The sequence below is a fragment of the Piliocolobus tephrosceles genome, chromosome 3 (assembly GCF_002776525.5).
Source record: "Piliocolobus tephrosceles isolate RC106 chromosome 3, ASM277652v3, whole genome shotgun sequence".
In the NCBI taxonomy this organism is placed as follows: Eukaryota; Metazoa; Chordata; class Mammalia; order Primates; family Cercopithecidae; genus Piliocolobus; species Piliocolobus tephrosceles.
Window position 1 is genome coordinate 175269736 of NC_045436.1, and position 14439 is coordinate 175284174.

The following is a 14439-nucleotide window of genomic DNA, read 5'->3' on the forward strand; positions in this document are numbered from 1 at the left end:
CCTCAATCTTTTTTTTTTTTTTTTTTTTTTTTCTTTTTTTGAGACGGAGTCTCGCTCTGTCGCCCAGGCTGGAGTGCAGTGGCGTGATCTCAGCTCACTGCAAGCTCCGCCTCCCGGGTTCACGCCATTCTCCTGCCTCAATCTTATTATGCAGATAGGTTCTCAGCCTGAGCTTTTCCATATTGCGCATTTCTTTCTTACTATACATGTACTGACGAAAAAGGGAAGACGAAGATTCCATGGCAGACATGCCTGGCCCCAAGGCAGCCCTTTTTTATTGGTATAGCTGCAGGCCTCCCCACCACACCCCCTGCAAGCTTCCAACTTCCTTATCTATGTTCGCAGCTCGATCTTTCAGGCTGCTCTGTTGGAAAAGAAATGATTTCTTGGGCTGTTTTTTTTAGAAAGGAAGTTCTGGGCCGGGCGCGGTGGCTCAAGCCTGTAATCCCAGCACTTTGGGAGGCCGAGACGGGCGGATCACAAGGTCAGGAGATGGAGACCATCTCTGGCTAACATGGTGAAACCCCGTCTCTACTAAAAAAATACAAAAAACTAGCCGGGCGCGGTGGTGGGCGCCTGTAGTCCCAGCTACCCGGAGGCTGAGGCAGGAGAATGGCGTAAACCCGGGAGGCGGAGCTTGCAGTGAGCTGAGATCCAGCCACCACACTCCAGCCTGGGCGACAGAGCGAGACTCCGTCTCAAAAAAAAAAAAAAAAAAGAAAGGAAGTTCTGCTGGGGACTCTTTTGCCCTCACTATCTGCCTAAGTAATTTCTTTCTGTTTCCTGTATCAGATGCATAGCAAATACTTGTCAAATTAAATCTGCAATTTAGCCCATTTTAATAGTTCATTGGATAAGCATTACCTCTTAGTATGGTGTCCTAGAAGCACCTGGAGATGAGCCTGTGGCCTCAGTCACACATTCCTATTAGGTGAGGGCCTGTAGAGAGGCAAGTCAAGAAGCCTGGGTGACTTCTGGCCCCATTTGTCCCTTTCTGAGTTTAGGCATATCATATTCCTTTGCTGGGCCTTAATATCCCATCTGTAGAAACACAGTAGAACTCAGTGGTCCAGCATTTTGTGAATTTAAGGATATGATTCATACATACAAATCCAGCCATCCCACTGCCCACATCATCCCCTCCTCTCCCTTCCTCCATTCCCTGAGACACCGATATCAGGGGAAAAGATCTCCCAGGCTTGTTTCGGAAAAATGTTTCTATCCCACGTCTCTCACTAACCCCAGCATGAAGCAGCAGAAGTACACATCCCTCAGAAAATGCACTTTCCGACCTTCTTTGAGGAGCTGTTAGAGCAGGCAGGTTTCTCTCACATCCTTGGCTTTGCCTAACTTAATTCCTTCCCGTTGCAATCTGAACAATGGTTTCGGCAATGTACTGCTGCGATTAATTCCTGAAAGTTTCAGCAGAGTTGGAGAGGTTTCTCAAAGTGGCCTTGCCAAATACATATTTTTAGCCTCTTGGTGTGTAAGTTGCTTCTTTGGACTCTCCCATAAATAATCATCAGGACACCATATCCTAATGGTTTGCTTTCATAAATCATAAAGCTCTTAGACACAATAAAATTTTTGATTGAGACCAAGTTTATCCAATTTCGTCCCAAGTCTGCATCTCTAATTACAGAACATTATACTTATGTTCTATTTCTGAAAGTGTTGATTTGCATGATTGTATTTCATAGTTAAAGGGTATTACAGGCGGGGGTGGTGGCTCATGCCTGTAACCTCAGCACTTTTGGAAGCTGAGGCCAGTGGATCATTTGAGCCCAGGAGTTTGAGACGACTCAGGAACCTGGGCAACATGGTAAAACCCCATCTCTACTGAAAAATAATAATAATAATACAAAAAAACTTAGCCAGGCATGGTGGTGCACACCTGTAATCCCAGCTACTTGGGAGACTGAGGCAGGAATCAAGAAACAGAGGTTGCAGTGAGCTAAGACCACACCACTGCACTCCAGCGTGGGCAACAGAGCCAGACTTGGTCTCAAAAAAAGGGCGGGGGTTATTGCATATATTTACCACAAATTGAACAGTAGCTAAGTGAAAAACAAATACAGAAGTCCTCCTTATCCTCAGTTTCACTTTCCACAGTTTCAGTTACCCATGGTCAACTGAGGTCTAAAAATATCAAGTGGCAAATTCCAGAAATACGTAATTCATAAAAGTTAATTTGCACGCTATCTCTGAGCGGCACGATGAAATCCTGAGCGGTCCCACTGGAATCACTTCTTTGTCCAGTGTTTCCGTTGCGCTGTGTCCATTATCCACCTGTGAGTTGCTCTGCAGCCGTCCCGCCCATCAGATCCGCCGAATCGCAGTGCTTGGGTTCAAGTCACCCTTACTCTACCTAATAATGGTTCCAAAGTGCAAGAGTAGTGATGCTGACAGTTCTGATTTGCCAAAGAGAAGATGTAAAGCGATTCCTTTAAGTGAAAAGGTGGAAGTTCTCAACTTGAAAAGGAAAGAAAAAATATTGTATGCTGAGGTTACTGGGATCTAAAATAAAAATGAATCTTCTATCCGTGAAATTGGGAAGAAGGAAAAAAAAGTGTGCTTGTTTTGCTGTCACGTATCACCTTTATCATAGGTCTGTATATTTAGGAAAAGCATAGGATATATAGGGTTTATTACTATCCTCAGTTTCAGACATCCATCATGAGTCTTGGAACATTTTGCCTTAGGATAAGCCGGGGGGGGCTACTGTAACTTAAGTGTGCGTTTATGTAGCTTTTTGTTTGTTTGTTTTTTTAGACGGAGTCTGGCTCTGTCGCCCAGGCTGGAGTGCAGTGGCGCGATCTCGGCTCACTGCAAGCTCCGCCTCCCGGGTTCAAGCCATTCTCCTGCCTCAGCCTCCGGAGTGGCTGGGACTACAGGCGCCCGCCACCACGCCCGGCTAATTTTTGTGTTTTTTTTTATTAGAGATGGGGTTTCACCGTGTTAGCCAGGATGGTTTCGATCTCCTGACCCCGTGAGCCAACGCACCCGGCCTATGTAATGTATTTTTAATAATGGTTGTATCTAAAGCCAGTTCACAGAATTCCTGAAAGCTTAACAACCATCCATTGCAACCTGGCACCAGCCACTCCAAAGAACGATCTCTTAACTTTTTTCCTTCTCCAAGAGGCCTTACTTTAACCCTCCCAGAACACGGTGATATTGACAATGTCTTCATGGCTTCACCATAATAAGTTGTGGTGGAAACAGTTAAACCACGGTGCATCGGATTCTGCAACCTTGCTATGCCCACCTCAGTACATTACCACCCCAAAAGTAGTTACTTCGTGAGATCTGTCCTAAGACTGCAAAGCAAATGAGTCTCTGGGCAAATGGTGCTGATTACACCTTATGACCACCAGGTGGCGAGCATGCCGGGCTTCTCCAAGAGTAAACTGGAATGGGGAAGACTTCAAACAACTGTTTGGGTTCTCTTGTTTGACAGAGAACTTTCCCTAGCATTTTAGAATATTTGTGTACTTCATTAGGAGGGTAAATTCCCATTTTCCCTCTAATTTTTCATACCATAATTATAGTAGTAACTGCAGCTGTGCATTAAGAACCATGCCTTGAAGTTCATCAATTCATTTATTGCACACATGAATTTCCATGAAGTATAAATAAAGCACTTCTTACTTCTCCAGATGGGGAAATTCATTCACTCCTCAATCCATTTGTTTATTTCTAAACATTTGTTAAGCACTTGCCATGATCCTGCCCATAGTATGAACAGAATCAAGATTCAATCTTAACAAATTCAGCTCCAAAGCTCACCCTCCTTTAAATATCACAAATACTTGAGTTATTATTGCTTTATTAAATAAGGCCCCCAGATTTTAAGAAACTTGCTGGAATTATCTGAATTACCATCAAAGCTGTAAAACGGTAAACAAGTTACTTTGCTTGTTCAATCCTGTTTCTTTCACTTGCAAAGTTCCTTAAGTTCACCTTGACCTCTTACTTTGAAGGATTGTGGTTAGCTAAACAATGATTAAGTGAAGCTCATGGTATCAGCACTTGCCAGTCGGCATATTTGATGCGGCTGAAAGCCCTGTGGATTTTTGTAACTATTGCTGATATTATCCTACAAAGAAATCTTAAAAGGGAGGGAGGAATTCACAGAATCTTTGTGTTCCACAAAATCTTTATGACAACAGGAAGAGGGACCTGAGCTAGCACATTAGCATAGTCAGCCTCCTCGCCACTTAGTGTCCTGCACCATCTTAGCAATCCTCAGAGTCCCCACCAGCAAGAAGGCTCTCATTACATGCACCCCTTTGTTCTTGGGCTTACTTAATTTCAAGTATTCTGTTTTAAGCAACAGAAAATGAACTGACACCACCTGAGGACCTTTGCCCTTGCTGTTTTCCTCTGTCAGGAATCCCCTTCCCAAGATATTCACATGACATGCTCCCTGGCTGTCCTCAGGCCTCTGATTTCATCCCCTAACCACAGATGCCTCCTCAGACCAGTCTAAAACACAGTAGCCCCGGCTCCTACTCTCCGTGCCCTGCTGTCCTCCAATCTGCTTTATTTTCTGCATAGCGCTTGTCATCACCTGCGAATGTTTATTTATATTTTTGTTTATGTATTTCCTAGCTCCTGCCACTGGAATGTAAGTTTCATGGGAATAGCAACTTTATTTGTTGGTATTATACTCCCAACACCTACATCAATACATATATTAAAAATGAGTCCATGCCTGACATATACTACGTGCTCAATAATAAATCAATGAAATGAAAGAAGACAGATGTCCTGTTCTACACTCACAACCCTGAAGCAAACTGGATAGTTTTCTTGAAAACCATAAATGGAATTTTCCTATTAAATTACAGGAACTCAGTCTCTTTATTGAATTCTTTTTCCAGCGAATTGAATTGATCCCCAATAGATATAGTGAAAAAAGACCTCTTGGAAAGCCAGCATCTAGTTTTGCAGGGAAAGCCATCAACAGGCAACAAGATGGTCCACCGGGGAGCTCTGGAGGTGAAGCCAATAAACAATAACATGAAAGGAAATTAATTTTATGTTTTCTAATTTTGTGCCTTAAGCAAGCATCATGTGGCCTAAGCTTTTTTGTGATTTCCTTGAAATAGTCAAAGATCTAATGTTAACTAGATTGCTGCTGTTGTTGAAGGACATCTTGGGTCATATTTTGGATTTTCACAATGCCAAGGACATCAATTATTTCTGTGTGCAATCAGCGTATGGAACTCATACAAAGAAGTGAATCCTACCTATTTCAAAAGTGTTTTTCAAAAATGAAAACAGAAAGGAAGAATGGTAATTTTATTCTTATTCTTTGAAGTAATTATTTTAGATATGGAAGAACTATTAAAATCATACAGACCAGTTTGTGCTGTGTTGCATTGGGTTGTGTTGTGTTGTGTCGTGTTGTGTTGTGTTGTGCCAGTGGGACTTTTCACCAAGAGGAATCTAAAGAGGAGGTGCAGTGGAAAGTGGGCTGAAGTTAAGCCCTTAATGACATGGGGTGTGAACCAGTAACCAGTCCCCCTGCGTCCAGGCGCCAAGGGACTTCCAGCAGGGAGCGCAGGGGGTTCTTCAGCACATGGTTAAAAATCACTGATTTAATCCAACCTCCTTGTCTCACAGATGAGGAAAGCAAAGGAGGCTCAGCGCGAAGCCACCCAGCCAGTATTCAGTGGAGGTTTAAGTCTCCTATAACAAGAGATAGACATTTTCTGACTGATTCCCCTACAGTCATATAAAATAGCATTTATTACACCACGCCCATTTTTAGAGATAATCAAATATTGCTTTTCCAAGGAGCCTTCTTCTGACAACCCAGACTAACTTAAGTCTCCCACATATTCATTTAGTACTTTGTCCTTCTCTACTTGAAATCCTTATCAGATTGTTCATGATGCCTTCAGTGCAGGTCTACCCACTAAGGTATAAATCCTGTGGCAACAGGGTCAGTGCCAGCCATCTTCACGGTCACATCGCCAGAGCCAGAAGCTTGGCCTGTGAACGCCCCAGCTAGGAGCACCTTGACAGGAAGGATCGAATTGTATTTGTCTTTTTACCCCAGTGCCTAGTACTGTGTTTAGCTCAGAGTAGAAGCTCAATAATTACATTGAGTCGAATTATGGAAATAAAACAACCTAAAGTTCAGACAAATCTGTTCCAGGCTCTACTTGGGCTTTTTCTAGGGTTAATTGGCCTTAAGAAATTATCCCACATAGTTTGTCCTTAGTTTTTTTCATCTATAACATAAAGAAGTTGGATTCTGGGGGTCTTCAGAAATTATTCAATTTTGAAAAATCTGTGATGCTATTTTCCTCTGCTTGGAAATAACCCATGAAGGTGGTAGACAGGAAATTGAATTGTGTATGTACACACACACACACACACATTAAATTTAAACAAGAATCAGTGGTTTCAAGGGGACCATAAGGGTCACACGACGTGCAATGAAATCTTCATTCTACGATTTACTCGTTGGGTGAGTGTAGGTGAGACATTTAACTTCCCTGTGTGTCAGTTTCTTCATTAACAGAACAAGGGTGAGGATTTAATAAGACCACGTAACTAAAGTGTTTAGCATTATTCTGGGTATCTCATATGATCTCAACAAATCTTAACTGACATTATCACCAATATTATTACAAATCAAAATGATTTTCATGTAAGTGTGTATAAAATCAATGCTTGATGACATTTTCCATAAATTCACTGGTACTCCTTCTTGTGTTTTAGGAGACACATCCATAAGAAAGAACAAGGTAGGAGAAATCATGAAAATGCATTTGTTATTCATTATTTACTTTACAAGCCTAGAGATATACAATGCAAAAGTTCAGATATCTCTTGAAAAATATGTCCTATAAGTCTGGTCACAATTTGTAATTTCTATTTGTAAATCAAAAAACTGTTAACCATTGGCCCTGTTCACAAAACATAAACTTAATTTAGGTTTCTCTTTTCTTTTTCAGATTCCTGTACCACCTCCTCGGTAAGACACTTTAAAATAGCATTTTATTTCGCTATATACTGAAATAATTTGTGCCAGCATCTGAAAAAGAGAAACACAAACATTTGACGTTGAAAATCTAATATGATTTCAGAGTGAGAGATGGATATAGAAAAAAAAACTAATATGAGATATTCAATGAACAAGATTAAACAAGCCTTCATTCATCTATTTAATCATTTATTCATTCATTCACAGTTATCTATTCAATATACCTTCACTCATTATTTCTTGATGAATGTATTCCTCCCCTGTTTCTTTCTGTTCCTCTCCTTTCTTTCAGTACAGAAATCTGCTGGATGATATTGCTGGGTATACTACTGGCAGGCCTAGATTCATATGAAAATGGGATATGCCCTCAGGGAACTTACAACATATTAAGTATATATTCATGTGATATATATATACACACACATATATGATACATATATAAATACTATTACATTTATACATATCTGTGGAGAAAAGAGCAACAAGCTGCAGAGGCTCTGAGTGACTGGCCACACTTGTTGCTCTATCTGGGACACCTGAGCACCTCTGCCATAGCATGCATTACACACTCTGCCAATCATTTCTTTACCCCTCCGTCTTCCCTGCTAGAGGGAAGCAGCTTGAACCAAAAATCTACCAAAGTACCTGACATACTTTATGAACAAATGAGTGAATGGGTGAATAAAATATGAGTGAGTGAGGCATTCACTGACTTTCAAACATATATATATATATATTTGGAGACAGTCTGGCTCTGTCGCCCAGGCTGGAGTAGAGTAGCGTGATCTCAGCTCACTGCAACCTCTGCCTCTAGGGCTCAAGTGATTCTCCTGCCCCAGTCTTGTGAGTAGCTGGGATTACAGATGTCTGCCACCATGACCGGCTAATTTTTGTATTTTTAGTAGAAACAGGCTTTTGCCATGTTGGCCAGGCTAGTCTTGAATTTTTGACCTCAGGTGATCCACCCGCCTCAGCCCCCCAGTGTGCTGGGATTACAGGCGTGAGCCACTGTGCCCAGCCACTTTTTAAAATATTTCTTTGGGTAGTTCTAAAAACTCAGATCTGCCGGTCTGGGATGAATGGAAGGCTGTTATCATTTTCTCCACAGGCCTCCTAAAGCCAAAACAGGCGCACTATGGAGGAGCACGTTGACTCCCTATAGAAAATTATATCACGCCCTTTAGAAAACAGTGCCAGACCTGACCAGTCCGCTCTGTAGGTAGCATCCAAAAACGAGCATTTGCAACCCAAAGCTGGGGACATGGAGGGCAGAGCAGTGTGGATTCAGGCCTGAGGCATCACTGCTGCAGCAAACCTTCTCAGGACCCTGCAACTCTCCACACAGGCCTCTCATCACACTTCCGAAGAAGTACCAGCCCTTGCCGCCTGAGCCGGAGAGCAGCAGGCCACCTTTAGCTCAGAGACACACATTTCCGGAAGTCCAGAGAATGGCCAGGTGAGAGAGTCATCATCAATGGTGAAATGACCAGCAAGAGTGTGGGTGTGGGGGAGGGGGACAAGGGAAACCAACCAAAGTACCTGTCAGAGGAGGCTCCCTAATGGCTGGGGAGTGTTTTGGTCCGTTCAAAGACATAACCAAGACTGGGTAATTTATAAAGAAAAAAGTTTTAATTGACCCACAGTTTCACATGGCTGGGAAGCCTCACGAAACTTACAACCATGGTGGAGGGGGAAGCAGGCGTGTCTTAGGTGGCAGCAGGTGAGAGAGCCTGTGTCCAAAGCAAACGGGGAAGAACCCCTTATAAAACCATCACATCTCATGAGAACACATGCAGTAACATGAGAACAGCATAAGGGAAACTGCCCCATGATCCAGTCACCTCCCAGCAGGTCTCTGCCTCAACACCTGGGGATTACAATTAAAGATGAGCTTTGGGTGGGGACACAAAACCTAACCATGTCAGGGAGGAACCAGTTATACCTAAAGGAAAATAGTCCTAGAAACCTGTGGTTTGATTCTTTGCAGGAAATACCACTTCTCTGTAAGAAAATGAGTTATTGAAAGAATTGCTCACTTGTGGCCTGAATTAGTTTATAAAGAAAATGTCAAATGCCAGAACAGAATCAGCATATTTTATGTAAGAACTGAAAGGGGATTCAGATTATTCCGGGACCAATATTGGCCCCCAGCTTCCCATTACCCAGGCTGGAGAAATATAACCATGCTTGAAAACTCTTTTGTCAAAAACATTATTGCCTTTATGAAAAATAAATATAATAAACCATCCCTCTGGTATTAAGCACTGGTGACGGCTCCTCGTTCCCAAACGTGTGGGACATTTGGCAGCTGGTGCTAATCACAGAATGCGACAAACTCGAGTGAGCATATTTCATTTGCCCAAAAGAGTTTAAATTTCCAAAATTACCTTATTTTGAAAGTCAGAAAAGAGATTAGCATTTCCTTCTTGTTTCTGCATAGAATGAAGGATGCTTTCTTATTTTTCATCCTTCTTCAAGCTTGCATCAGCAGTGTGGGGCACAGGCATTATTTAGTGAGAAAGCATTTCTCATGGATACAGAAACTCAGGATATCAGGCTCATTTTGAGCTTCTATGGGAAACCCATTCATCACTGATTCTAATGGGGACCATTAAACAGCCTGAAACGTCATTCCTCCTTCTGTGGCGAATGTCTCTTCACCATGTCCTCCGCTATAGCCCCACACAAGCATAAGTTTTCCAAGAAACACCTTCCTTGTTGTCTCTCCCATGGAGTGCCCTCTCTTTTCTTTCCCCCTTTCAACTGCCATGGCAGCGTGGGAAGGAATAGAGGCTCTCAAGTCTAGATTCAAATGGTTTGGGTTTGTATTAGTTCTCACATTGCTATAAAGAAATATCTCAGACTGGGTAATTTATAATGAAAAGAGATTTGATTGGCTTACAATTCCATAGGCTGCACAGGAAGCATGATTCTGGCATGTGCTCAGCTTCTGGAGAGGCCTCAGGAAACTTACAATCATGGCAGAAGGCAAAGGGGAAACAGGCTTGTCTTACATGACAGGAGCAAGAGAGTGAGCGGGGAGCTGCTACACTCCTTGAAACCACCAGATCTGGCGATAACTCACTATCATGAGAACAGCACGGAGGGGGTGGTGCTAATCATTCATGAAGGATCCACCCTCGTGATCCAATCATCTCCCACCTCCAAAAGTGAGGATTACACTTCAACATGAGATTTGGGTGGGGACACAGATCCAAACTATGTCAGGGTTGAAATTTAGATTCTACTTCTCATGAATGACGGATCTGGGGAAGTGATTCTAAATTATGGGTGACTTTATCCTCCCTCTCCCCATTGGACAGTTAGCAATGTTTGGAGCCATTTTTGGTTGCAACATCTTGAATAAGCGATGCTACTGGCTTCCAGAGAGCAGAGGCCAGGGAGGCTGCTAAGCATCCTGCAGTGCCAGGGAGTGCACCACAACAGAGAATAACCTTAAAAGGTTAATATTGCAAAGGCTGAAAAACTTTGCCCTAACACTTCTAGCAAAGTACTGAACTTTTTCCAAGCCCAAGGTTTTACTCTGCAGTAAAGTACAGATAATATGAATATCTACTACCTACCTCATGGGCTAAGGTGAGAATTAAATGAGGTGATTCCTATAAATGGCTTCACAATGCTTGCCCAGTACCTATTTTTAACCAACATTTATTGGACTTTTATTACCTTGGGCCCATTGGTACCTATGTTACCCCATATAATATAACAAGTTAACAAGTCTGTTTCTTCTACCCCAGGAAGGGGTGGAGGAGGAACTGACTCATTTCAGCACCCATATAACCTGGCACAGTGCCTGAAATATAATAGATGTTGGATAAATATAAATTTCCTTCTGCAGCTTTCAAAGGAACCTATCCAGACTAGGAGTAAGAAGATTTGCTCTGTTTTGATTTCCATTTTCAAAGAGTGAGAAACTGGGAGGCAACAGTAATATCAGACCATCCAACCCATGAAGCTGTGTCGTGACAATTGGAAATGTGAAATGCAGCATTCCTAAAACTCCTGGTCAAATAGTCTAATATGTAAAGGACTGATCCAACCTCAGAGAAGTAAGCAGACAGAAAATAGGATCAATAAAATACCGAGACTGGGCATAACGGCTCACGCCTGTAATCCTAACACTTCGGGAGACCGAGGCAGGTGGATCACATGTGGCAAGGAGTTTAAGATCAGCCTGACCAACATAGCGAAACCCTATCTCTACAAAAATACAGAAACTAGCTGGGTGGAGTGGAGCATGTCTGTAATTCCAGCTACTCTGGAGACTGAGGCATGAGAATCGCTTTAACCTAGGAGGCAAGGGTTGCAGTGAGCCAAGATTGCACCACTGCACTCCTGCGACAGAGGGCGACAGAGGGAGACTCTGTCTCAAAAAAATTAATAAATAAACTAAAATAAAATATTGAAGATAATAAGGTTGTTCAGTGTGGAGAAAAAAGAATTTTATCTTCTTTCTGTTTCCTCATGCTGAAAACAACAGTATCTTGGGACCCGGTAGCAATGAGTTTGGATCCCAGTTGAGCCACTTTTGGCTGTATGATTTCAGAAAAGCTCTTTAACAACTCTGAGTTTTGCTTTTCTTATTTATAAGAAGAAAATAACCATCTTCATGTGATAAAATGATGATGAGAACGTATGCCACTCCTGTAAAGTGCCTAGGATAATATCTGTCACAGCACAGGGAAAGAAGAAGAAAAGAAAAGAAAAAGCAAGCAAGAAAAGGAAGGAAGGGAAGGGAAGGGAAGGAAAGGGAAGAGAAGGGAAGGAGGGAAGGGTAAAGAAACCCTGCTTCTCCCATGTGTTCTCAGCAGAATTGGGTATCCAGCATCCATAACCATTTATTTTTCTAGAAATAGAGACTGTATTTTTTTCTTTTTTGAGGTGGAGTCTCGCTCTGTTGCCCAGGCTGGAGGGCAGTGGCGTGATCTCAGCTCACTGCAACCTCCGCCTCCTAGGTTCAAGCGATTCTCCTGCCTCAACTTCCTGAGTAGCTGGGATTATAGGCACGCGCCACCACACCTGGCTAATTTTTGTGTTTTTAGTAGAGACAGGGTTTCGCCATGTTGGTCAGGCTGGTCTTGAACTCCTGACCTCATGATCCCCTGCCTCGGCCTCCCAAAGTGCTGGGATTACAGGTATGAACCACCACGCCCAATCAGAGGCTGTATTTTATAGTACAGTGGATCTCATCCTGGCTTTACACTAAAATAATTAGAAAGCTTATTTTAAAGCACCATGCCTAGTATCTATTTTAATTGTTCTGAAGTGGGACCTGGGTATCAGAATTTTTAAGGCTCCTCCAGGTGAAGCTAATATGCAGACAGGGCTAAGAACCCAGAGGGAACCAGGTTGGAGGAATACATCCACCACAAAACCTTTGAAGGTATTTAAGCCTTATCTATGCCCAGGTTTCCAGAGTCTAACATAATGCTCACTCAACTGGCAAATGTGTCCCTCTGTGGGCCCGAACCACACCAGTCTATTGGGTCACTGTCTTGGTGGTGTTGACATCTTTAGAAGTTGGCATTTGATGTCTCTGGGGTTCCTGTAGTTACAGTTTACATTTATTTAATCGTTTTTAGATGTGATGAGAATTGTGCTGGATCTCTTCACCAAAACACCTCAAGAGAGTAATTATATTTTCTCTTATTGAATTTTTCCAGCAGCCCTGTAAAGTATGGTTTCCTAGGCCTCGGAAGAGTAAAGTGCCAAGCCCAGTGGATGGCACACATGCTCAGTAAATAGTACTTGCATATTCATTGGGCACCTAAGGTCACCATGCTTCAGAGAAGTTAGGTCACTCAAAGTCACAGGGTTGACATTTGACTATTGATGGGGCAAAAACTTCCACAGCCCCATAGCAGACACTGGGGTTACCATGATACATGAGATGGCTTTGCTTCCGAAAGAGAGATGTGCTTTCAAATTCATTTTTAGCAGGGCCCACATGGGTGGTAATAGCAGCATTAGTGATGCCCAAGTCCCATGTAATTAACCACATAAGGATATTGCTCTGAAAACAGAAGGAACATTGGCAATCAAAGCTTCTGCAGCCGAACCATGCAGCTAAGTGCCTGCTCCGTCTCTGCCAGCTGTTGGTAAGGCACTGTGAGTGAAATGAATTGCCTTCCCTAAGGCAGAGGCCATGATTTACATCTAGCAATCAACTGTATCAATGGCAGGCAGTTAGACAGCTGCAGCCCTTTGCAGCAAGCTGTGCTCACCCTGGATGGTCTTTGTGGTTCCAGCTATTGTGTTTCAGGCCCCATTTGTCTCTGCTAGCTCTGCTATTCTCTTTTTTAAAGCTAAGCCTTGGTTTCACAAAACAATTACTGAATTGAAGCACTTCAGTAAAGGAAAACATCACCCCAGTCATTCATTGACAACTCAAAACCAGAAGAGAACTTCGAAGTTTGGAGAATGTTGGTTGGACATTCTCAACCACTTACACACCATTATTTTGATTTTTACAGTATCCATGTACTTAATTATTTTTTTCTGCCCTGTTCATTTTTTTCAACTTAAATAAATTTACTTAAAAGAAATATACATAATTATTATAAATAACTTCAATACAGATAGCTTCCAACCAAAACTTTGAGCTCTGGGGAATTTTCCCTCTGATAAAAGGGAAGGTAAGCAAATATTAGAAAGGTGTTTCATATCTATTTAACCACTGCATTGAGCCTTTCTCCTTGACATAATCTGAAAGACAATTAAAAAGGGGATAACTTTTCTTCTACGAATCCATTGCAATTTTAATACCATGGTCCATACACCAAATAAAATCATCCTGAGTAACAGTAAGAGTAATCAACATTTTCTGAGTTTTAACTACACACCAGGCCTGCTTTGGAGTTTTATATATGTTCATTCATTTAGTCTCACAACAGCACTGTGAAAAAAGCAATATTACTATCTCCAATTCACTGATAAAAATTAAGAAATTGAGAGTTCATTGTTCCATATGTCCTTTAAGCTCCAGTACACTTAATGGCCCAAGGTGGGGTTCAGCCAACATATAATTTAAATGAAGCACCCAACATTTAAGAAACAAAACACCCACTTGCCTAATTATGGCTTTCCTTTTTCTTTTTATTTTTTTTTTAAGTAGAGACAGGGGTCTCACTAACACTCCTGTCCAGGCTGGTCTCGAATTCCTGGCCTCAGGCAGTCCGCCCGCCTTGTCCTCCCAAAGTGCTGGGTTTACAGGTGTGAGGCAACCTGGCCAGCCAGCTTTCCCTTTACAACCAGCAATGCTGTCATCACATCAATTCAAGCAATCTCTATCGCAAAAATATATGCTCTGATGATTTGAGAAGTGGAAACAAAAAATCTTTATAGATATCAAGAAACCATGGTCTTTTAAAAGAGAAAGTATGGTTATAGAGATATACAAATTTCTATCTAGGAAT

The 14439-nt window shown here is 42.1% G+C and overlaps 1 protein-coding gene across 1 annotated transcript in view; it reads left to right on the plus strand.

Annotated features, from left to right (window-relative positions):
- Window positions 1-14439, plus strand: part of CLNK (cytokine dependent hematopoietic cell linker) — a 197942-nt gene that overhangs the window by 134297 nt on the left and 49206 nt on the right. The window contains exons 9-11 of the mRNA XM_023206703.2: window positions 6739-6764; window positions 6975-6994; window positions 8349-8459. Of these exons, the coding sequence (XP_023062471.2) occupies window positions 6739-6764; window positions 6975-6994; window positions 8349-8459 (157 nt within the window). The remainder of the gene's footprint in view (window positions 1-6738; window positions 6765-6974; window positions 6995-8348; window positions 8460-14439) is intronic.